At 42.0% G+C, this 24,966-nt stretch overlaps 1 protein-coding gene across 2 annotated transcripts; it reads left to right on the forward strand.

Moving 5' to 3' along the window:
* The first annotated feature begins 174 nt into the window (after positions 1-174).
* nkd2b (NKD inhibitor of WNT signaling pathway 2b) lies at positions 175-23,047 on the forward strand. Of its 2 annotated transcripts, none has more exons than XM_079692137.1 (10): positions 175-575; positions 688-714; positions 831-922; positions 18,626-18,686; positions 18,951-19,078; positions 20,125-20,220; positions 20,365-20,506; positions 20,871-20,928; positions 21,057-21,181; positions 21,702-23,047. In XM_079692137.1, exons 1-10 carry the CDS (start codon positions 551-553, stop codon positions 22,295-22,297), a joined length of 1,350 nt encoding a protein of 449 aa, XP_079548263.1. In that variant the 5' UTR covers positions 175-550; the 3' UTR covers positions 22,298-23,047. The 2 variants fall into 2 exon arrangements, with proteins under 2 accessions (XP_079548263.1, XP_079548262.1); XM_079692136.1 differs by having other exon boundaries at positions 178-575; positions 21,054-21,181.
* The last annotated feature ends 1,919 nt before the right edge of the window (positions 23,048-24,966 follow it).

Consider the following 24,966-nt stretch of genomic DNA (forward strand, 5'->3'; position numbering starts at 1 on the left):
GCTGCTACCGATCATGAAATAAAAATAATTTGGTATAAAATCCGTCTATCGGTTTTAGTAGATTTGTGATCAAATGAAAATGTGTCTGATAATGTCAACAATTTAATTTGGATAACGAATTCCCTTTTTTATTCAGTAATTAGTTGATCATTTTCTCCTTTTCGCGTGAATGTTTTATCACTTGTTAAAATGTTGGCATGTTGATATTTTATTTTGTAGAAACACTAACCGGAAGTGCCCTACCTGCTGTCTGCCTTGATGCTCCGGGATGTGAGCTGTGTTCAAAGCGCTTCTGCATTCAGTCGGACTGAAGGGAAGTCTGGAGGCAGACATCGAGTGTTGCCCTGTCTCCTGCACAGATATTTTTTAAACATTTATATATTTTCAAATGATACTTCAATGAACAAGCGACTAAATTACCTGCCTATGGATGAAGTTGGAGTTTCCTTCACGCAGAATAAACACAATGTGACCATGCTGAAGCAGTGATTGTGTTCACCTTCTGCCATATCGGAGTACGTTCATTGATCTAGGGAAGAGGGACTTAAGAATGGGGAAACTTCAGTCAAAACATGGTAAGAAATGTTCAAGTTTTTCCGCACTTATTGACAGTATTTTAAAAATATTCCTATCATTGCAAAGACTAACAAATGTCTTTTTCACATCCCTGTCTCTGATGAACTGAAGCGTGCAAGCGCAGAGAAAACCCTGAAGGTGAGGATAAACTGGTTATTTTGTATAATGATTGTTTATTAATTATGATAATCTTATAAAATAGGTTAAGCTTGAGATGTTTACCTGCTAATTGGTGTGTTTTCTTCATGTCTCAGGAGACAGTTTTGTAGTGAACGCCTTCCTCCGAAAAGGGATGGAAGAATGTGAGAGATACAGCCCGACGGATCACAAGCTCAAGAGCATGCAGGTATGAGGCGTTTATGGCTTTATTTGCTCCCTATTCCTAATGGTAAAAACATATTGAAAATACTATATAAGGCTATTAATTATTCCCTTTAATTGTTAAGATTGTGTGGATCAAGTGGTTTTTACAAAGAGTAACAAAAAAAAAAAATGCATGTATATCTGTTGTTTAAAACAAATAAAAAATGCTATGTATTATTATTTATTCTGTCTAAATTGTTAAATGTTGACTGTTAGAAATTCCATCTTCTTATGCTGCACATGCAACTCTCATGTCAAAAGTGTGCCCAGGTGTGTATGCGTGTGTGCTGATGGGGATGAGCCTGTCAAGCACTTCAAAGTTGTCTGTTAGAAGCTGTTACATTCCCTCTTCCGAAGAAAAAAAAAAACTAAGAACTTCTTGACCAGAGGGGAAGGGGAACTGTTTTCATAAAGCATGTGTGAGGACATGCTGATGTCTTAGCAAAGTTGTAGGTTGTTGTTCTTTCTGTCATGTCTGGCTCCGGCACAACACTGCAGCGGTTATTCCCCTGCCAGCATCACTGGATGGGTTATGACAGCCATGATCCCTGTGTGTGAAGCGGCTTGGCAAGGCAGCACACACACACACACACACACACACACACACACACACACACACACACACACACACACACACACACACACACACACACACACACACACACACACACACACACACACACACACACACACTGGATGGAAAGGTAGTCGTTTCTCAGACTGAGGGATATAACGTTTGCTCTTGTGGCTGCTGGCATCATGAGTCAGGGCTGTGTCTTTTCCCTCAATGCCTCCCATTCTACTGCGGCTCCCAGTGGGCAGCCCTTGTGGCATAACATTACATCACTTCAATTAGTGTGTCGTTTTTGAGGGGTACGAGAGTCCCGATGTCTCAGACAGAAATTGCGAGAAGTTCACACAGAGGTACTGACAATCTGTGATGTGGGTGGTTGTAATAGTGGACGAGTTATGGATTATGTCAGGGCTAAAAACCACCCACTCATGGCAAATTAAAGGAGAACTTTACTCTGCTTCAGAGGAGGCTGAGTTCACACTCCCCTCAAGGAAAACCACCAAAGGCACAAGTTTGGCACTATTTAGGTGGGTCCCACCCTCACTTCTATCAAAGTCAGGCCCCTGATTTATTTTGTGTCATTAATTGGTTACATTAGAGGCTCATTCCCAGACCAGAACTGGATAACTACCAGCGTTTAGCTAACCAGCCTACTACTTTTCTTGATTCTTTGAGGCTAATTTAGGATTGGTTGAGAGGAGAGGCGCCACAGGTATATAGCATTAGTCATGATGTATTGATGGGAGCCAGGCTGAATATCATCCAGGCTACATATTCTACTACAGAAATATATTTTCTCAAATAAGGGTAACATGAAGTTACATCGAAAAACATCAATGTTTAAAGCAGTGAAAATGGGCTTGGTGAAACCCAAAGCAGGATTAAAAGTAGACCCAATACAATAAATCCAACGTATATAAAATAGAACACTGATAGAAAATCAATCAACAAAGACTTATCCAAATTGATACATTGATAGATTGTTTTAAAAAAAAAAATTAAACTATTCTGAAATGTGCAGTTTATGCTTTTCTTTACCTAATGTCACATGTCTGTTGATGTCTGACTGTTGATTGGACAAAACAAGCAATTTGAAGACAGAACTTTGGGCTTAAGGAAATTGTAAAGGGCAATTTGAAGTATTTCTAACTTTTTACTGAACAATACCAAACAATATAGGATGAAATGTGAAAATATTGTTCAGATTTACTGATAACGAATGTCGTGGTTGTTGCCCTGATGGAAAGTATCCCGTTTTAAATAAACGAGTAGCATGAATGAAATTGATACTCGGATGATATCTTGCATATATGCTCACTATTGTATCGCAGAGGCAAGATGTGAAAGCCTGCTCGTATAGTGACAGCTCTGTTCATGCTGTTTGAAATGAGCCCATGCCTACATTAACGTAAAGATGGAAGATGTCCCCGGGGAGTTTCTCGTGCTGTATAGTTTCCCATCTAACAGGCTGACTTTCAACACAGATAGAATTTATATCTGCAGTAAGACTGTAACGTTTCCTCTTTTGATCCCATACACCGTTAATTAATTCTTCACCAGGATGGGATTACATTGTGACATTTCCCAGATATAATTATCGGATTATACTTTGTAAGATGTCTGGAGACCTTTGGACCATGATTAAAAAAAAAGTCAAAGAGGAAACTGCATTTTAATGAGATTTGATGATATTACATGGATTTCTGCCATATTTTCTCTTCCTGAGTGTTTTAGCGTATAGCTCTCACCAGACAGCAGTTTCACCACTAAGCCCTGGTTGATGAGCAGCAGGGACAGATACAATTGCTTATGATTTTGTACAGGATGAGATTGGCCATACGCATTGTTTAGCTATGACCATCCCCCTCCTCATTGTCAAATGGGGGAGTAGGATTCCTGAGCTGTCTGGCTGTGACTTCAAAGCGTAGAGCTGGGAGTTATAAAAGGGCTCTGATATCAGTGGAGCCTCCGAACCCTCACCCCTCTATCCCCCTGCCCTGTCCCGGGGGATGGGCTGAAGGATGGAGTACAACCAGGAAAACAAGCCTGTGCCCAAAATCAGTTTGTGTAAACCCATCCATCTTTTCAGTAAAGCAGTCATTTCTTTTCAACAAATTGTGAATGCTTTGACTCGCTTTGGCAAGAAATAACAAAAGATCAAAGGATGCAAAGGCCTGTTTAAATATTGATATCGCCGCAAACCATGATTCAAAATTACAGCTGGCAGGTTCCTCTCAGTGTGTAACCTTATATGCTCTTTAAAAAGAGGTATTAGTGGACAAAGAGAGCGTGATTCAGCAGGATGACTTGGCTCATCCTGGCAACAGTCATTAAGATTTTGACACTTCTTTGCAGGTGCTCAAAACAACAATGTTACCTGTTAAAGCACCTGGTAGGAAATATTACAGGTGAGATCAAAGTGGTAGTCCAAGGTATCTGTGGTTATTACATTTATAAAATGCAGGAACAATCCTAACTCTGTGCTCATCCAAATTGCGTTCATTAGTGGAAGAGCTCTGTGAAGGTTCATTGTGTTTCACCTCTGGAAACATCAACACATCCACACACACACACACACACACACACACACACACACACACACACACACACACACACACACACACACACACACACACACACACACACACACACACACACACACACACACACACACACACACACACACACACACACACACACACACACACACACACACACACACACACACACACACACACCACAGTGCTTCATTTTGGGGCTTCAGACAGACATGCTTGGATGCCCAAATAATGACAGGCTAATTCAGCTTTTCAGCACCATCTTTTGTCTCAAAACATCCCACAGACTTTGCCTGTGAAGAGGGAGTGTGTCAACATTTTTAATTCCACAACAAAGAACTTTATTATTCCACTTTGAAATGTTAATAATATCACACGTGAGGTTAAAAAGGCTCAGTTAGGGCTCAAAGCAGCAAGGCGCTAATTTATTGTGTCTTGCGGAGAGTTACACAGCACTCACTGCTCAATAGTAAATCTAGTTTAAGTGAAGAGTTCCCACTTAACTAATTGTAAACTAATGGTTTTTTTAACATTCATTTTGAATCTGTGAATAAGACTTTCCCTTTATATAAAAATCCTCATTTGGCAATCCTCCTCAAAATGGATATTATGTTTGGACAATTTTTCCGCTGGGCATTTGAAAATATATTCGAGTCACCGTGTTCCTTTTTGAGTTAGCAGTATTTGATTTGGATCTGAAGCTGGCGTATCTGTAATCTTAAGGTTGTGGCCCCAAATTATACTTTATTTTTCAGTACACATCCAAAAGTGTAAAACTAAGGTCTGTTATTTTGTAGTCTTGAGTTGTGTGCACAGGATACAATCATGACGCTCCTAAAGTTTTTGAGAACTCTTAAGAAATATTCTCATCAGAAACATCTCATGACTTTTCTCTTCCACCTCACTAACGCCAACAATCTTGACCTTAATGCAGCCCAACCAGGGAGCAATACATGGCGGAGACGAAACAAAAAGGTGTGCTCATATATGTACTGCTTTTGAAGGGACTTGAAGGCATTTTGAGAGTTTGTTTTTTCCAGTCCTTTTTTTTTTTGGGAAATTGGCTTCACAAGAAGGCGAGCTGTGAGCCTTCATCTCTGAATGAAAAGCATGTGGCTGGCATCCAGAACAGCGGGGTCTTTCAGCACGGCCCCGGCAGACATCTGTTCCTGGTTTGTACAGCAAAATCCTGGAGCAGGGAGAGGGGCTGTGGTGGGAAGGGGGGAGGGAGAGGGTGGCGGGGAAGAGGAAAAGAGGAGGAGAGGTTGGGGGTTTTTAAGGGTGTTTTTTTTTCATGGGGGAGATATTTGAGGGGTTTTAAAGGTAGTGGGGGGAAGGGGAGTAATGGAGAGCCACATCCGCCTGGTCCACTGCATTGTTGGGCAGGAGCTGACCATTGATCTCACTTTGCCAAATCACTTGGGACTTTTTTTTTTCTATGTTGGTTGCCATTTGTCCTGAACAAACATTCACGTCTCTGTCAGTGTAAACATCATCACCTGGTGGGCTCCAACACCCGCCCCAAGCGCGAGATGCTTGTTTTAGCCATTCTTTCATGCTGGAGTGTGTGAGTGCGAATCACCACACGGCTCCTTCGCCTGTAAGCCAGAGGTCCTGTCCCTCTCTCACTCCCTGACCGTGTGTTTGTGAGTGAATGACTGAGTGAGAGGCAATGAGTGGTTTGTGTGGCCTGTGCCTTGTGGAGAAAGACATTCGAAACACTGCAGGCGGACTAACTGTTTATTTTTCTGAGGATATTTATACGGTCTCAAGTACTTTGAAGTAGTTTACTCACTTTCTCCCTAATTCCCCTGTGACCTACACTCATGGCCTCTCTCTGGCCATCAGGGGGAATCAAAGAGTTATCACACATGGCTCACGATTCTTCAGCACAAACCAGGCCCTAATTTATCTTTCAGAGGTGTCTGGAAAATAATTAACTATTGTCCCTTTTGATACTCCCACCCCTTTGATTGCTCAATTTGAAAAAACTCAATTTGAGATCAGGTTAATCCTTTTTTTCCACTTTATATGTGGGATGATGTGATTGTTGCAGTAGTGTTGCATTTGACTAAATGAATTTGCAGCTACAATGTTCAGCGACTACAACTGAAGCTGCCTTAAAGTTCAGACTGACGTTTAAATGGGTTCAGTCTGGGGCAGCAACGATGCCAACACAGTGAGCACTAGCAAAAAAGAATTGAACATGGCATAATTTGTGATGCAACAAAACATCACGTGTCAATCACTTAAATGGCCGATCACATACATGCAAGATTACTTTGTAATATGAACACTATGTATTTAAACTGTTTATCTGTGTATGAGAAGCCTTCAAGTTCTCAGATCTGTTACTTAAACTAGACTTCCTGGATTGACTTCAATGTCTCACTAGTACCTGAAACAACACAACCCCCCTCCAGTGCATTTATAGGTCATTTATGGACACATTATATCTTGTTTGCTAAGGAAGTCACTGTGTCTTGCCAAAAACTGTGCCTGAAAAACAAGTTATGACATGATGTTTGGTTTGGTGAGCTTTAGAAATGATAGTACGCTGATTTTTGTTGCCGTTAGACAGAGCTGGGCTAGCTGTTTCCCCTTGTTTCAAGTCATTAAGCTAAGCACAGCTTATCATATACTGGCTGTAGCTCAGAGTGGAATAAGACAATAATGTGAGCATGAAATGCATGATTAATGCTTGTTTACGCCAGGGTTATCATCAAATTAGGTATAAAATACCCAGATTGCCTACACATTTTCATGGCATATGTATGATGGCATACAATAAATATAGATCTCTTACAGCTCACAAGAGTATGCTATATTTAGACAAGAGAAATGACAGTCGCTTCCTTCATTATTGGAGCTCTTATCAGCAGACATATGGAATGAAGCTCTGTCCCATCAGCACTGCTTTGAAGTCATTTCTTGTCATTGCTTTTCATGATATGTATGAGTTATCTCATACTTCCAGAGAGATCAATGTAACTCAACAGGACTGGATTGTAGCAAGTCATCAGGCGTGCAATTGCATGTGAATATCTCAAGTTCCTGAGCCCATCGCAGGATTTCAGTGACACTACATTACCTAGACATGCATGGTCAGCGATGACAGCAGGGAGACCTCACTTCCCCTTCTTGGTTAGTGTGCTGGTGGCTTTTTGGGGCTGCCCCGCCTAGGGTTAACACTGCTCTGTGTCGTTGCTCTCGCTCCCTGCCAGGGGAAAGAAAATACCTGAAGCTGGAGCCCAGTGCTTAACGCTGACATTTCTGGCAAAGGCTGCTGGATCCAAGTCTGTGTTTGATCTTGTGCTTCTCCCAGCCAAGTAAAACACCGGGAGACTCAAAGGTTATTACATTTTAGTGTGTAAGGTATGTTTCCACATAAACCCCTGTTCCCCCTTAGAAAGCTTTAGCTCTTTTCCAAGTGGACTTCATTTCGCAAGTCTTAGAGCAGCCAGGGGAATATCATATTTGTTCAGTTATGGTTGTTGGTGGTTTTATTATATGCTGTCGTTATAGCCATTGTTAATTGATTACATTGTTTAAGTCTTCAGTGAGCGTAGTGCATGTGAGGAGCTCAGGGAGGACACGGAAAGCTTCAGACTTGAACATTATCAGAAGAGGCTTTGCAGATCTATGTTTGTTCAATATTTAGTTGCTTTAAACATTTGCAGATTGAAAGCGAGACGGAGGGTTTGCTTGCTTGTTTAAACCGGACAGGGGATCGCTCTTTTGGACACAAGTTTGTTATCCTATGAATTCTGCCAGTGGAAATTTGAGATTGTCTCCGCAGAGGTCATATGCTGACCTGACTTATATTCCACAATACACAGCGCAGGGGAAACTAAATAGCAGTGTGCAGGACAATATGGTGAAAGATGTGAATGAGTTCGAATATAAATCTTTTTGTGTTAGCGCGAGGAGAAATGGCAGAACATGAAAAGGGCCTCCTCATGTTGTGATGCATCTCCTTTTGGCCCTTTGGGGGATTACATTCACTCTTAGCGTTTTTATGGTACAAAAAGCTTTCAGAGTCACCCCTGGATTCTTTAAAACCTAATTCTTGCTCCACATTCCTGAACCTGACGCCCTGCCAGGTTTGAGACTGGAGATTGAAACACTGCACACCACAAACCCCGACTTCCTGTATGCTAAAGAAAGGCCTTGTGGAGGGCACCCAAAGCGACTGGCATTGTTGCTCACTGTTGTGATGCTGGGCTGCTTTATTCTTTAGATTTAGACGAAGCATTCTGCCAATGTGTTTGCTTGTAGCATACATTCCAGATTACATTTTGGAGTATTGCCAGGATTTGTGTGTTTATTCCATACAAGGAGTCAATACCTTTAACCCTTCTGAAGTTCAAGAACCTTTGGAAAAAAATGGAATTCATAGTTGAACAGACACTACGAAACATCCGTCTTCCTGTCGTCCGATTTCATACACAGAATGCCATAGCACAACATTTATCAAACACAGCCAAACCCAGACCCCCGAGGAGTTTCTTTCTCCCTGCTCTGAGCTGAGCCTCCCCCTCTTTGGGACCCCGAGCCTGCACATGTATAGGTATCGGTATTACTCAGCTCATAAAACGCCACAGTCCCATCTGAAAGTGGTTAGCTGTTGAAACACACAAGCAGCTTCAAAGCTTGGATCCAGGCTCTGCAGACAGCCCGGGCCTGGCCTTCCTTCTGCACATCACATTCCTCTCCGATGGGGAATGGCTGAAAACTTGCTTTTGTTACACAAACCTGTTCCCGTCATCATAACCCTCAATGGGTCTCCATTAAAAGGAAGTGGTTTATTTTTTGTCACGGGTGGTAATTCTTCTTGGGAATTTATTTAGGAAGTAATGACTGCAGAATGATTCTCTTACTGTTCAGGAGAAATAAGAAATCAGCGGTTTTCACATTCTGTGCTGGTGTATTTATATACCAAAAACACCTTTTGTGCTTTTTCTATATGTGACAAAAAGGGAGGGAGAGGATGAAACGGCGCTGAAAGAGGCCACTGTTCTCATTTCCTCTGAAGGCAGCCTTCTTTTCTTCCCCCACCCATTTCTTTCCTGAGCCTCGTCCACTTCAAAAGCTGACCTGGCCCTGTGTGTGCTATGTAACTTGTTTACCTAAAGGCTCATTTCAAATAAACAGCAGTTCTCCTTGAAATGCCTGCCCCCCCCCTCACTGAGAGCCTTTCAGAGACGCCATCTGCTTGAAGGAGGTGCTTCACTAAGAAAATGCACTTTTCTAAATCAGGATTTTATTTCATGATATTGCTGCCGAGTGCTTTTTCAAACCAGCCTTACAACAAAGTACTCAAAAGTGTACCAAAATATGTACAAAAAACGTTGTCAAGAAAAATCTGCTTTTAAAATTCTGTGACACAAACAGTGACAGTAAGCACTTAGTATTTGCCTATAAAACAATACAGAAAAGTTCTCAGATATAGCAGCACCGAAAGGTATTTCTCTAAAACCAGCACCTACTTCTCCGTGTTGATAGGGGCTGACTGATCCTATCACATCAAGAATGCCAGTGTATCAGAATATCTGAACTTTTACCCCCAGTGTCATGTGCTCAGCTTTGGGAACTGCTCTATCCTGGCAGCACCTGATTATCTCATAGCTTTTAAGGTGTTATTGCACATCAGCACCTTTGGGCTTTTTGAGGGATAAGTTGTCTTTCAAGAACTTCTATCAAACATTGAGTGTCACACTTAGTACTTTCAAGTGGACTGCCTCAAGACGTGCTGTGTGGAAGAGAAGGAGACTCCAACAGACTTAGCTTTATCCCTAAGATAAGAATATACAAGCAGCTAAGCTAAGCTAACTCAGCTCATGTTTAAGTGGTCTTTCATATTGCCTCACGACCCAGGTTTCCAGTAATTATGGCTGTGAAAGCAGCAGCTCTCTGTGCGCTCTGCTGAGCTGCCCTCTGCACCATAGCCTTTTGATCTCTGCTTGTGCCATGGATGAATTACGTTCCAGAATTTCACACTGGGGAACAGTGTTTCAGACACACACAGCTTGTCTGTCAGGTCACTAAAGTGCACACATGGCAGCTTCAGCCCGAAAGGAAGAAGCACAGATGTTGAAGTCTGGCTGACTGCGGCCTCAAAATCTCTACTTGGCATATTTCTGTGATGTTTCACAAATAAAAATTATAATTCAGGGTTTGCACCATGGGATTTAACATTCTTGTCTTGTACATTTTCAAAAGTAATTCATCATACGCATATCCTCATATCCTTTTGATTTTTTCGACCAGTAATTTTCTTTGAGAATAATTCAACAGAAATGTGAAAAAGCTTGCATGATTTTGGTGCATCAGTAATTGGCCCATCTGCTATTTTCTTTTTTCTCATCCGTTCATCTTCAGCTCTCAACTTTGTCCTCTTCTTCATGGGAAGTTGCATCTAATATTCCAAAGCATTAAAGCCAGTGGTCCTTTGGCAGTGGTCCATTTTACATGTCCAGGCTTCCTTCACATCGTCTGAATATCGTGGAGTCTCCTCTGCTTCCTGCACCCAGCAGGAGGGTATTTTTAGGAATCCTCAGGAAAACACTGGCTGTTGACCCTGGGATGACCCCCTGTCCAGTTCCAGGACTGTGAGGAACTTCACAGCTTGGAAATAAGCCTGTCCTTGCAGTGTCATGAATTTTCGTGGTCTTTGAGACTGGCAATCCCTACCAACTGGCGGAGAGAGCCAGAGAGAGTTACACAACAACACAGAGAGAGACATGAGATAAAAGAGGTGTAGCCACTTTGAATATGCAGCAGCTCGTTTTTTGTATCAGATTCCAGATATTTAGTGTCAAAAACTTTGCAGCGTTGCAACATCCAACACATTTTTCACCCAAAGCCATAAATATTTCATAGTGAGGAGTAACAGTGCCAATTATGCAAACAAGTAGTTTCTCCTGGGACTTAAGGTTTGGCAAGTGTCACTGAGAATAGTTGGATGAGTTGTTAGGGGCTCAGCCTGTCTACCTTGGTTATTTGTTGCATCCTGCTGCACTGAACTCTGTGTTTTGGCAGCCTGTGGCCAGTGAGCCTAATTCTCCCTGAGGGCTGAATGCATTAATAGTACTGTACAACAGCCGCCCGTCTCTGTTTGCCCAGTATATGCCTCACAGATGGATGTGTTGAGAGTTCATGCTACATTACCGGCTGATTGGTCACGGCTGCAAAAGCTCCTCTTATCGTGGTCAGTCATATGGATCTGTACTTCTCTGTGTAAGTTCCCCGTAGGGAGCAGTAACTAGTGGACGGTAAAGCTGTGGTTTTGACCCTGAACCTGTTCTTATCCTGCTGGAAGACATGTTCAGGAAACCAGCGGGCAGCTCATCCACAAGCCCATTAACAGCAGGAGGGCTTCAGATTTAAGTGAGCAGCCAACAGTCATTGTGGATTAGATAGACCGCATTATTCAAGTGTGTACACAGGGATATCCAACCAGGGGGCACTTATCTGGGGATACACTTATTCCGAGGTGGACATGGAACACTAAAATAATCTTGACAAATGTAAATGAAAGAATAATGTAATTTGATTAAGAAAAATATCCAAATATTTATGTTGTTTGTAAATGTAATGTTTAAGATGCCTAAGAATCTTAGCCATGTTTTGCAGATAAACGGGAATGAAAACTAAACAGCAAGTGAGCAGAACATTTGAAATGGTTGGCATCCCCGTTGAGTAATGGAGAAATTAAACAATTCAAATGAAGAAAGAAGTAAACGTTTGATATTTTAGAATTTTTAGCTTAAACAAATGGATAAACAGTCGAAATATTAAAAGGTAATTGATCGAGCCCCTGCCACTTGAAGTACAAATACAAACTTAACCAAAAGAACATACACACTGACAATTCAATTTGATTAAAAAATAGAATAATATAATATAACAACATTTGTTTAACATCCAGTTTATAATACATTTGAAAGAAATACGATTAAATACAAATAATATTTATTTGGAACTGACAGGTTGTTGATAAAGAGGTTGTCTAATCTCCCCCTGATGCTGAGGGGGGACACATCACACAGAGATAAAGGTTGAGAACCACTTTACATGTTTAGTTTTGACAATGTTGCTGATCCTCCACACTGGCGCGCAGCTGTCCTTCCCAAACATGGTTTGTTTACATTTCTCAGTCACCCACAGGAGCACTGTAGTGCCTGTAGCTCCACCAACCTCCAACCACAGCCTCGCCCCTATGAACTGCCAGGACTGCCTTTCAAAGCTGTGACTCAAATCCCTTGCAGCTTAATAAAAACGAGCAGTGAAAACAGTGGTGTTGGCGGTTATGTCACAGGTGAGAGCAATTATAACATCTCAATACTAGACAGACAGCTGGAAACCTGACACTAACTACAGTACACAAAAAGTGCCCTTACAGGTGAGAGTGAGTGTGTTGAAATGGTTTTCACCCAGCAGACACAGACAAGGTGGAGATGCACTTACAAAGACTTGTTGACTGACATTTGGAAAAGTTAAGTTATAAGAAACCACCTGGCTACATCAGGTCATTGCATTTAAATAATGCTCAGCCGGGCAATTGTGAGAAGTCTCTACATGTGAGAGGTGGCGTTTGGCACAACCTCACCCACAACCTGGCTCTCTCAGATCTACTGTGTTGTTTAAAGGGCCTGTGGAATGTGGAACAAATCCCCTCAGCTTTATCGGCCTGGGCGCGCTCCCCATTGGCCGGGCTTAAGAGCCAGAGGCCTGCGCGGGAGCTCACAGAATTTCACATGAAGGCCAGAAACAGTGGAACATCCTGTTTGAGTCTAACCGCCTGTCCCACACTGGCTTTGATATGCCTTCTTGCGTGTTTGTCAGGGTGTGTGCGTGCATGTTTCAAAATCCTGTGTAGTTTCTAGTGTACTGTTTTCTTATGTCTGGAGCTGCTGTTTACAGTTTAAAGCTGGAATGATTAATAGGGTGGTTGAAGTAGTAATTTAAATGTATTTTTAATTGCCAAACATTTGGATTGTGGACTGTAAGTTGTACAAAAAAGGACATGTTAAGACTCCACCTTTGACCCTGGAAAATTGGGCCAGATACTTATTTCCATTCCCTGAATTTGAAGATGTTTTAATGAATTGATTGAAAACATAATATTAATTTGAAAACTCCTTAGTTGCAGTTTATTTGCAAAAGTTGAGAAGAGAAAAAGTTCTAATGAGTTAACCTCATCACAGAGGACTGGAAACCCAAGCAAAAACATTGAAGTCTTGAGTTTTTAGCTGTTAAAAACCAAAAAACCAAATAAAGTATAAACTTTTGACTGTTAAAAGAACCCATTTTACAAAAACTTTTTTAAGAGTTCATTGTAAAATGTTTGAGTGCATATTACACATGGCAGTGGTCATATATAAGTCCACCCAGAGACTATTGCATTACACCACCAAGCCCTGTTACCTCTGAATTAAAGCAACATGCTCTCTGTGGTTCACTCACAATGTGTGTGGCACCACATTTTAACTATACTTCAGCTTTTTGTGTTTGGAATATAGTGAAGCATTAAAGCCACTTTGTATTTCTCTTTTTTCAGTAACTGATCAAATAGTGTTATGATGTACTACCTCTATAATTTAAGACATTTGCCGAACCCAGATTCATGTGATTCCAGTCCCTGGTATGAAGCACATGGTTTCCAAGTCCCTACAGTAGCTGCCTGTGTGACAGCTGAGAGGAGGGCCACCATTACATCAGACTCCTATCAAAGCCCACTTTAATGAAGGCAAGCTGATTACAGCACCGGTGACAGATGCAGGGTGGTCAGCCAGTGATGCTAATCTTTGTTTATGCCATCCGGCAGGTCATAATCAAAGTGAGGAGAAAGATCAGTGAGAGGGTAAGGGGGGTTAGGAGGTGCGTGCGGAGTTTAAGAGATAGTCTCTCCTGATTGAAGGCGAGCGGTTGACTTTCAGTGGTTTACGTGCTGCTCTGACATAGACAGGCAAGCATGCTCATCTCTCCGCACAGCTGTTGTTATACTAGGAGCGAAGAGGCTTCACCCCAGTGATTCATGTCCTGCCAAGGGAGAGGTTTTGCCTCCTGTTTGACCTCAGTCAGTCCCTCTACCCTGAGAGGGCCATATCTGGGCCATAGCTGGGCCATCTTGTCCACATGGGTCCAGTCCAGCTGACAGGATGGCATTCTGCTCTGATCTCATTTCCATTCATAGAAAGACATATTAGAGCACTCGCATAGCTAACATATCGTAATTAGTGGACAAAGGCACATTTGAGCTTACTGTCGAGGAAGAGCGAAGATTCAGAAGGTGAGGTGTGGCTGAAATAAGAAAATGCTCCAAACCCTTATTGAGAATCCTTGGATTAGTTTGAAAATAAAAGATATCCTCATACAATGGCCTGTATGATATCATGGTTTGGGTTACGGAAGCAGTGGTATTTAAGTATGGAAGTTAGGTAGACAACAATGACTTCTACTTCCTGGCGTCCTATGTTGTTGGACCCATCTATCCCCTCCTCGTTACTATGTCGCTCTTTATAATACGACACCTGTCCTGGCTCACAATTATGTGTGTTATTTGTTTGTTGGGTTTATATTTGAATAAGTGCATTACTTTTAGAATTACAAACCGTGTATTAGATAATCCAGGCCAACATTGCAGTGTTAGAAACTGAATCATACAAAAATGCTTTAGAATGGTTTTAATATTGTGATGAACATTATAAGGCTGGCTAACTCAGACCTAGCAGAATATGCAGTGCTGTTGGTTTTAATATTGATACTCAGAAGTAGCTGAGGCCAATCTGCTCTGTTGACTCTGAACACTATAATTACCATGTCTTGGACTGAAAGCTGACGTCTGATGAGCCAGAGGAAAAGAAAGCTCTCTGTTTAGTCGTCAAGAGACCGACATATTGTTCTTTCAATGTCTTGCAAGAGAAGAGACAGAAGTTGTGCAACTGGCCTTCTCTCTTCAGCTCTCCATATTTTCAGCCCCAGCCCCTTCCCCCCTCATCCCCCTCTCTTTTGCTCTGCCTCTCTTTAGTGTAACCGCTCACATCTGGTTTTGAGTCAAGGCCAGGTTGGTTTCTTCTGGAATGGAGGGCTTTTATTTCTCAATGGCCCCACTCCCTCTCCAGTTTCACATTGCGGTGAAGAGTATGCAGTTTGTTTACGAACTGGTGTTCCTTTCTTTATATTGACTCTACTCAATCCCCATTTTCATCATTGGGGAACCCCACAATCCTCCCAATAATTGCCAGTGAGAATGCCGGTCGGCTGGTGGTCCTCAAAGATTTCCTGTGGAGCCTTTTAAGTGTCAGCTCCAGGTGACTTTGTATTTCTAGAAGAGTCAGGAGAAAACCAACTGTTAGCCGCTCAGTATTTGTCTCCAAAGACGCTCTCTTCATCACATAAAGAAAATAACTGAGACACAATAACTGCACAGATACACAGAATGAAATGTACAGTTTTAGAATGAACCCTGCTGTAAAAGTTGTATTTAAACTAGTTACAGGCTATTTTTAAAGTATTTCCAAAAACGACATATCTTAAAATGATATGAGGAAGCATCCAGAGAGTGTATCCTGTGTTTGTGTTTATACTTGGATATGCTTCCAGACGTCAGATCCAGTTGCCATATTTCATAACCCGAGGCCAGAGGAGCCGTGTAAACAATCTTCACGTTGGCCTCCTCCTGTTTCTGAAGATGTGATTTTCAAAATCAGTTGTGCATCGTATGGTTTGAAGAATGGTCTAAAAAAAGAGTGTGCTTATATTTAGGGGGTGAGTTGGAAGAGGGGGATGTGAGAACAAAGATGTGCAGTGTTTTCCAGCGGGAGGATGGGTGGCAGGCAGAGAGAGAGAGAGAGACTGCTGGGGGATGTCTGATGTCACCTGGTAGGGAGCTATGAAAGCTTCCCCTGGTTACCCTATCCCACATAAAAGTCTGGCAGTAGGCTGAGGCTTTAGGGAAGCTTGGCAGAACTGCCGCATTAAACAGGAACAAACATCACACACCTCTCTGTCTGTCTCTTATGTCAAGCCGTCTGGGATCCTGTTTACATGGAACAGTGTCAGTGCATATTTTCACTGCATTTTTTTAAGACAACGCAGATCTAAAACCTTATCATCTCCTTGTCATTCTTGTCGAAGCGTCCGCCCCACACATGCAGTCTCCCCCATACTTAATATCACACACTGTGTTTAGATGTGAATATGATTGGCTTCAGGTGGAACACAAAGAACACTTTACTCTAAAATGCTAACACATTTGCCTCCAGAGCAGTTTGTGATCTGATAGTGAAGGAATGAGAGCAGCTCAGATGCCAGAAAGCAGTTAATTACACATGTGGTGGGCAGATTTAAGCCCGACACCGTGGGCGATGTGGATGGAGATGCCATGTGTTTAGACGTTAAACGGCAGACTGCGGTCAGACCTAGCCTGCTCTCTCATTAGCTCCCCCGATGGATGTAATGAGCACGAAGGTGGTGATGAGGGGGAGCCATGTGTTCAACACAAGCCCTGCTGGTCCCCTCCTTGTGCACGCAGCAAGACGCTTCTGGATATCAGAATTTTAATTAGAGACCAGATTCACTTTTGGCAGTTGGTTGATTGATTTGTTTCATTATATTTAGCGTGGAAACCTGTCTTTTAATTTAAAGGTGCGCATACCTTGCTCTGCACCCTCATGGGAACGAGGATAAGAAGAATCAATGGCTGTCTTTGATGTTCCTCTGAGCTGCAGAACAGTGTGTCTGTGTGAACTCCCTCTTCCCTACATACTGCCCTTCATTAGGGCCTGTGCTACAAAGAGGGGAGATAAAAGCAGCCAGCGTAGAAAGGAAACAACAACTTGGCTTCGGTAACCACAAAAGATGGTGTGTGTTTTTTCATAGTGATGCACATACACTCGACTAGTTTATAATGCGTGTGTTTTGTTATTAAAGACTGCAGCTTGTTTGGGGCCCAGGGAGCGGTACCAGTTGTCTCCACCTTTCCCAGAAGGCTTCCAGAGTCTTTAAAATCCAGCCTCCACCTCTCCCACTGAGCTCCCAGGGACTAGAGTAAGCAATAGATAGGCCCTATCTCCCGTTTAACAAAACACATCCTCCTCTGCTTCAGCTCTTATCTGCTTCTCTCCTCTTCCATCTTTGTTCCTCTTATCTTGCCTTCCCTCCTTTTCCCCTTTGTGCCCTCTTCCCTCCACTCCTTTCTTTCTTCTTTCTCCCTTATTTCCTGCTCCTCTCCTGCTTCCTTGCCTCCTCTCCCCAAGGCTCGACTCCCATTCTTTTCGCTGTTTTTCTCTAAATGTCTCCGTGGCCAATTTGCAGGGGGTGTCCTGGCCTTGACCCTGAGACTCCACCGGCACCCCCCTTCAGCAGTGAAGGTCAGGGCCAGATTGCAAGATGGAGGTATCATCTTCTGAAGTGAGGAATAATCAAGGGCTCTGCGATTGTTAAACAGAACCACAGGCCCTGGCGCTGTCATTACTCTGAGAAAGAGGGGAAGGGGAAAGGGAAAGGGGGGCTTGTTCACCTAAACGCATGCAGATGTTGACTCTCGCTTGAGCCTCGGCTCTGTTGAAGGTACATGGAGTTCTTTTGTTTTCTAGCATCTATCTGTTTTTTATTTGTCTCGTTCCACTGGGCTTCATTGATTCAATATGGTAGGGATTTTATTTCAAAGTGTGTGTGGAGCAGCTTAGAGGACTGAGATGACGTAAATAAGATGAATCATTTGTTGTTTAAATACTTGTGGTTTAGGGGCTGTCCTGCACTTCATTTTCATTGTTTCCACAATCCAGTTGTAATTAAAGAATGGCTGCGTGTGCGCACATAGAGACATGGCTGCATTTGCCTCACTGTGCTTCTGCATTAGCACATGTGTGGGATGGTTATGAATACATTGGGGTTCTGTTTTCCCCCCGAAAAAAGATTATTCACATATGACAGCAGAGCTTTTTTCCCCCTTCCAGCCTTTTTTCCTGCTTTTGTTTTATGGCTGTGGAATTGTGCATTAAATCAGTCCCATCCTATCCAATTTCCATCTGGCAATTGTTCTCCGTTCAACATAAATACACACATGTTGTTGAGAGCTCATTGGAACGTTTGTTTTACATAAACCAACTTCTCGGTCCTGAGTCCAGTTTTCAATGAGAAATGCAACCAAACTTTGAGCATGTTCCATCAAACTCTCCTCGCCTGGTTCCATGTCAGGCAGGATGAGAATAAACAGATTGGCTCAGAGAGAGAGCTCTGACGATAAAGTGCCATTATGGGTTTTGTGATGGAGGAGAGGGGTCCGAATGAAGGGCTTGGAGGACTCTTGAAAGCTTGGCTTTGGCTGCACTCGCCGTGTCTCAGACAGTGAAACACAATAAGCGTGCAGATGTTCAAAGCGTTTGGCCGCGCTGGAGCCTTCAGCCCTCTCCTCTCATCTGAGTAGGAAATGCTTTAGCTGGAACTGTTTGTTTTCTCTGTCTGTGGTCTGAACTGTAGATTAACTTACATCTCTGACCCCCCTCCTCTCTCTTTCTCTCTCCCTTCATTTCTTTCCTTGTCCCAGGAGTTTCCAAATGGAAGTCTGAAACAAAGACAATTCACAGATCAACACTGTCCCCTAGAGGGTAGGTTGAAAGGATTTTATTCTCTCTCTTACTGATAAGCTTTATGCTATGACATGAATATGTAATGCTACGTTTTAGGATAAATGAGCATATGTGTGAAATAACTATTTACTACCCCTTTATAAAACAACACTAGAACTGGTGTACATAGATTTGTATGATATCACTGTATGTTTTTAATTCAAAAATGTCCATTATTGAGATCATGAGATGAGTGTATGGTTTTTGTGAGTGTAAAGTCAACGGGTCCTCCTGTGTCAACAGTGGTTCTTCCTCCAGAGAAGGCTGAGGGCTGTGAAAGCTACCTGCAGTACCTGCACTCAGAGGACGGGGTGCGGGAGATACTGAGAGATTCAAACAAAGCTCCGGGGAAGAAACGCATCAGTCTGGATGTAAGCAGCTTTTGGACCTGGCCACAATGATATGCTGTCATTTGGATTAGTTTCCAATAACACAACAAGTCACACGTCACATGAAAATGCAACAAAGGCGTGTAACAGGGAGTGAGGAATCTAAATAACTAATTAATATTGTCCAATAGTTTTGTTGTGGGCTCAGAAACATGTACAAAGAAAAAAGGTCAAGAGAACCGCGTGCAAAATGATTAATCCATAGGTTATTAAATAAATACATGGTGGGTATCCTCCTGAAGCTGTATGCCTTCACCCTGTGCACAGAACATCTGTCTGCATGTTGACACTGCTCCAGACCATATCCTGATTGAATTTAGGGATCAATAAATTGAATAAATAGATTGTAATGTTTAGACTTGCCTGTTTTAAATAACTGCTTAGATCTGCCCTTTGGTGATCACTCCTGGTTATGTGAGCCGAGGAGATATTATAGCACCATAAAGTTATGCTTCTCTCCCTGGGGTCGCCTCCCTTGTAAACGCACACTGCCTTCACACAGTGTCAGCTCCCCAACATGCCTGCAGGCTAGTCCTATATTCCAGATGTTTATTTTTCCAATTATGGCCATGTTACTAGATACATCTGAATCAAAGTAACTGCCAACAAATTGTAATTGAGAATAGTGGATTTGCTCATTCTTTCCTAGAAATACAAGGTCTTAGAGGTAGGGCCGACCGTACTGACTTTCTCTGTGCTCCCCCACAGAAGGTAAAAGCAGCAGAAAAGTCATATGTTTACATAAGTGCCCTACGCTCTTTTTGCCAAAGGAAGGTAGTCTTTTAATGTACTTGATGAGGTACATGCTCATTGAAGCTAGGTGTGATTTGATCGTGAACAGATAGCTTGTAGGTTGGATAACATTGTTTCATAAATCCCTGTTGAGTAGTTTTCAGCCCCCTGGTGTCATAAATGCTTATTGACATACTGTAGAAGAAACATTTATAAGCTTATTATTAACAGAAATATGTAGATTTAACCTTCTAACTGTTTATTTGTGTTAAGTATGATCACGTTTGTATCCACAGGACTTGGAATGTGACGTTTCCGTGGAGGATGACAACCGCCAGGAGTGGATCTTCACACTTTATGACTTTGACAACAGTGGGAAAGTCACTAAGGATGTACGTGTTTGTAAGCTTTCATGACTTTACGTGCTGTGTTTTGTGTGCTCCTTGGTGTGCCATGTTTTCTTTTGGTAGTCTGTCCCTTTCACATGTTATTTTGTCAGAGATAATGCTAACAAATGTGTTTATCTATCACTATAGGACATGTCCAGTCTGATGCACACCATCTATGATGTGGTGGATGCCTCAGTGAATCACTCCTGCCATAATAAGAGCAAGACTCTGCGTGTCAAACTGACCGTCACTCCAGAACCGAGGTCCCACAGAAGAGAAACAGGAACAGGTGAATGAAAGCAAAAGCAGCGTCATACCTCGGACATTATTTACTATCCCTATGTGCTTTGAGAAAACTCTATTCTTGTTCACTTTTCAATCAATCAGTTTGGCAAGGTCTGCAACTTTAAGATTGTTCCACTGTAGACACTTCCTGGTTCTTAGTCTACCAATATTTCTGGACATGCCAAATATCTTATTAATTCAAATACAAACAAATAATTTGAATACCAAATGTCAATGCTTCTTACACTCAAAATGACATTTCTCTAAAGGCATGGGTCGTGAAAATTGTAATGGAGCAGGTTTAATGTAAATAATACGTTATTTTGTCGTGAACATGTCTACCTGTTTCATGTATTTTCCCTCTTCAGATCGCTGTCACCAGGAAGAGGGGCGATCAGCTGACAAGCGGCTATCCTCCTACGTCAGGTCAGTGCACGTCATGTATACTTTGCTTAGAGGCTGGCGGGTGTCTGTTGAAGTAATTGTAGTAGTTTCATTGTTAAAAAACATACTTACAGTCCTCTAATCCCGAATAATCTGCTCATATTTAGCAGCAAAGGGCAAAGCAATGAGGCGCCGGCCACCGAGGGTCAGCATTACTGTGTGGATGAGAACACAGAGAGGAGGAATCACTACCTGGACCTGGCCGGCATAGAGAACTACACATCCAGATTTGAAGGTATAGTTGTCTCTAAAGTTTTTTAATATGATTAAAAGGTGTTATTTTTGTTTTGTTAATATTTGCTGCTGCAGGTGTAAAGTGTCTTTAAACCAATACTGTCTGAATAGTAACCACAAGGCCTTTTATTAAAGATGGTTTATAGAGATATTTGTATTAAGTCTTTAATACACTTATTCTTTGTATATAAATTACATAAAAAATGTTTTAAATGTTATGTTGTTTTACTACTATTACTGTTATAATATCTTTTGATGCTATTTTATTCTTTTTAAAATAATTTATCACTTTGTTTTGTCCCTGTTTATTTTTTTACGGTGCATAAAATGTCTTATTTTTGGATGTCAGTCATCTGTATAACACTTTGAACATAGAAGTTTTATTAATTAATTCATATAATATCACAATGACAAGGTTAAAAGTTTACTATAATTAATTGGTGGGTGAACAGCAGCAGTGTTATAACTTTAACGACTAGTGCATAAAACCACTGACCCTGTGGCTCATGCCTGGCTTTCAGGAACCACCCCTCCCCAGGAGACCCACGCTCGGACCTCCCAGAGCCAGAGCCGCTCACGCTCCCAGGAACCAGAACCCCAAGTTATCCACCATCGTCGCTCACAGGTCATCGGGGATAGCTACAACCCTGCGGAGTCTCGAAGCAAAGGCACACATTTTGTGAAATCTCCCAAAGGAACCTACAAGGGGGGGAATAACGGGGGCAGCGGTGGCAAATCCACTAAATGTCACGGCCACCACCCGCCTGTGGAAAGGATGTTACACAGCGGCAATGCAGCAGCACATGGGGGGCAGGACGTGTACCACCTGCCACACCAAGGCCAATCCTCCGGCCACCACCAGCACCCTTTGCAATACAGTCACAGCAAACGTCTTAGGGCAAAAGCCCGAGAAGCCATGTCCCCATCCAAAGCCCCGCTGTCCCCTCAGTCCCACCCCCAGCAGCATCCCTCCACACTGCCAGGCCTGGAGAGAGAGCAGGTGTCGGGTCCACCTGGGAGCCCGGGGTTTGTGGTTCCCGTGGTCCAGCGTCACGAGCACCACCATCACCATGAACACCACCACCACCACCACTACCACCATTACCATCAGACATGACCGCGTTCAGCGTGCAGTGACTGAAACTGTTCAGGACCAACCACAAACCAACCACACCAGTCTGAAGGACTTAACGTCATCCCACAGGAGTGTCTCACGCTCTGTCCAGGATCTTTTTACTATCCTTTTGCAAGCTAAACAGATATATGCTGAGATTAGATGTACCGGGGAATCTTGTAGTGCGATAGCTGATGATATTGGACCAGAAGGATCTTTTTTCTGAAGTTATTGTGTTATAACAAAAGATGTGTGGCACAAATTTGAAGTTTTCGTAGATTTTGTGCTGGGACTGCTGCGACTGTACCGATGTTCGGTAAGGGCGCGGGTGACAGAAAGGAACAGATCACAGGACTTTTGACGAGACATCCTTTCCCTCCTGATGCTGCGGGTAGAAGTCCCTGGAAGCTATATGTCAGATTAGGTGTGTCGTTCTGTGTGAGACCTTTCCAAAACATGGATCTCAGGTGTAAAGGTGCTGCTGCTCTCAAGCTATTCACAGAGGCTGCTTCCTCTCGGAGGCCTGACGTGGACTGAGGGGTTTCCTGTTAGGGGGGAGGGAAGTAAAAAATCACCACTGTTAGTTTTAATGCAAAGTATCTTGCTATATGTATAAAAAATCTATATATGTAAACACATTTTACTGTATAATTATTATACTGTATATGCATATTTCATCATGGATATAATTATGCATATATGTATTTTGTCTTTTATATATTTTAATAAACGTTATATAGTTCATTTATATTATTTCTGCAACAGTTTGTTTATTTCTGATCATAACACACTCATTATAATGGCGTGTCTGCTGCTGTTGTGCTGTGTGGATAGAAACAACACCACAAAACCAATCAGTTTTATGTTTTTGGTAAAGACTTTCACATGAATAAAATGTATATGGCGATTAAAACCAAACTTTGCTACAAATGTAGATACAAAATAAATGTTGTTTTGGTTTTCTGGCTATTTTGACAGAATGGAAATATTTGGAATCAAGGCTGGAGTTTTTCAGATTATTAAGTAAATTAAAACAGCCGTGAGTGAGTTGTAGTGTTCGGTTAATCAGGTTAATTTACATACATTCATGCAATTGCTTTGTTTTCACTCCAACAAGGACATGAAGAACCAGCATGCACCAGGTCAGCAAAAGGTCAGCAGCAGGAACTGGAATGTAAAAAATGACTATCGGCTATATAGATATATGTGGGAACAGCCACTGTCTACTAGTAACACAAATGTATCTATAAGAGAGTGTCTTGTTTTGCTTTCTGTTTGCACTTTCTTCTCCGTCCCTCTTATTATCTGAGAATACAGAGCACTGGCTATTTTAGAACATTGCACCTTAGTGTGAAGAGTCAGTCAGTTTAAAGTACTAACACAAAGGTGGTGACGCTTTAATAATTGGCTGTGCTGAATCTCCCTAAAGAGTTCATACCTTAGACAAATAACAATGCCCCTGGTGGTTCTACAAAGTGAATACTAAGTAGAAAGAAGCCTAGGGAATAGTTTTATACCACATGGTAGTTCCTGCGATCTGCAGCATCTAGCCCCTTGGGTGACAATTATGTTTTGGTAATTTGACTAAGCAGAAATGACTATGCAGGGACAATATAAACTGATATAAGTTTAAGAAATTAAACTTTAAGAAATTGCCTCTAGAAGTTATCATTTAGGATCAGACTCTTAATATTGGCAGTTGTTTCAATTGGGCATATTATCAAAAGCAAATTATGTTGAATTGTCAAAGTAGGAAAAGCAGAAATGCATTGTTAACATGACAGTGAGCCATCAATAAAGAACCTTGAACCTTCATACACATTACCAGGATCCTGAAACTGTTCAATTAGAGTCAGCCACTAGGTGGCAACAAATGGCCTCCAATGTGGCATACAACCTACTGTAGGAAGAAAGCAGTGAAGTGTTCCTTGAGAAATTGTAAAATTCAGTAGGGTGACAGGCAATTCTTAGATCTGTTAAAAGTATAAAGTAAGTATAAAAATTGTCACCTTAAGGTCTAGTTGGTTAGTTGTTATGTGTCACATGATCTTCATCTGTGGACAAAAAGCAGAAGGATATTGTCAACTGCTGCCCAAGGGTCAATAGTTCACCCTGGACCTTAATATTAAACATATTTGAAGCTGTCGGAGTTGGGTGAGGTAAACACAATATTAAAACAGAGCTATGATCAGCAGTGAAAGCACAACATTGATTGAAATATATGTTTTAACTGAATTGCTCAAGTGAGTATGTTGTCATTAAATTAGGCTTTAAATTACACGTCTGCTTCCTTCCTTTAGGTCTAGGAAAAGTAAGACCAAATGCCATTGAGTGCCTCTATGTTATTGCATCTATTTCAGGTATTTCCATCAGGGGGTCAAGTTGAGCTGTCACCTTTCTGAGCATGCCCTGTTCACGTGACCATAGATGCTACAGTCAGTAGGCTATCTGTCAAGTAAAACAGTAAAACCCTTCTACAGCCACATGTATGCTAATTCTCCGCCATATTAGGCATGTGTTTTCCCGACGACCAGATTATTTAATGTATTATAATTTAAAGCTGTTGGCATAATAGTTTCTTTGTGTCGTTTCATATCAACGCGCTTTTGTTAATTGCCAGCCCAGCTCAGAGAAAGCAGCATTCCCTGCTCCGGTCGTCAGGGATTTAGGGA

The sequence above is a fragment of the Notothenia rossii genome (genome assembly GCF_949606895.1).
Source record: "Notothenia rossii genome assembly, chromosome: 7".
Lineage (NCBI taxonomy): Eukaryota > Metazoa > Chordata > Actinopteri > Perciformes > Nototheniidae > Notothenia > Notothenia rossii.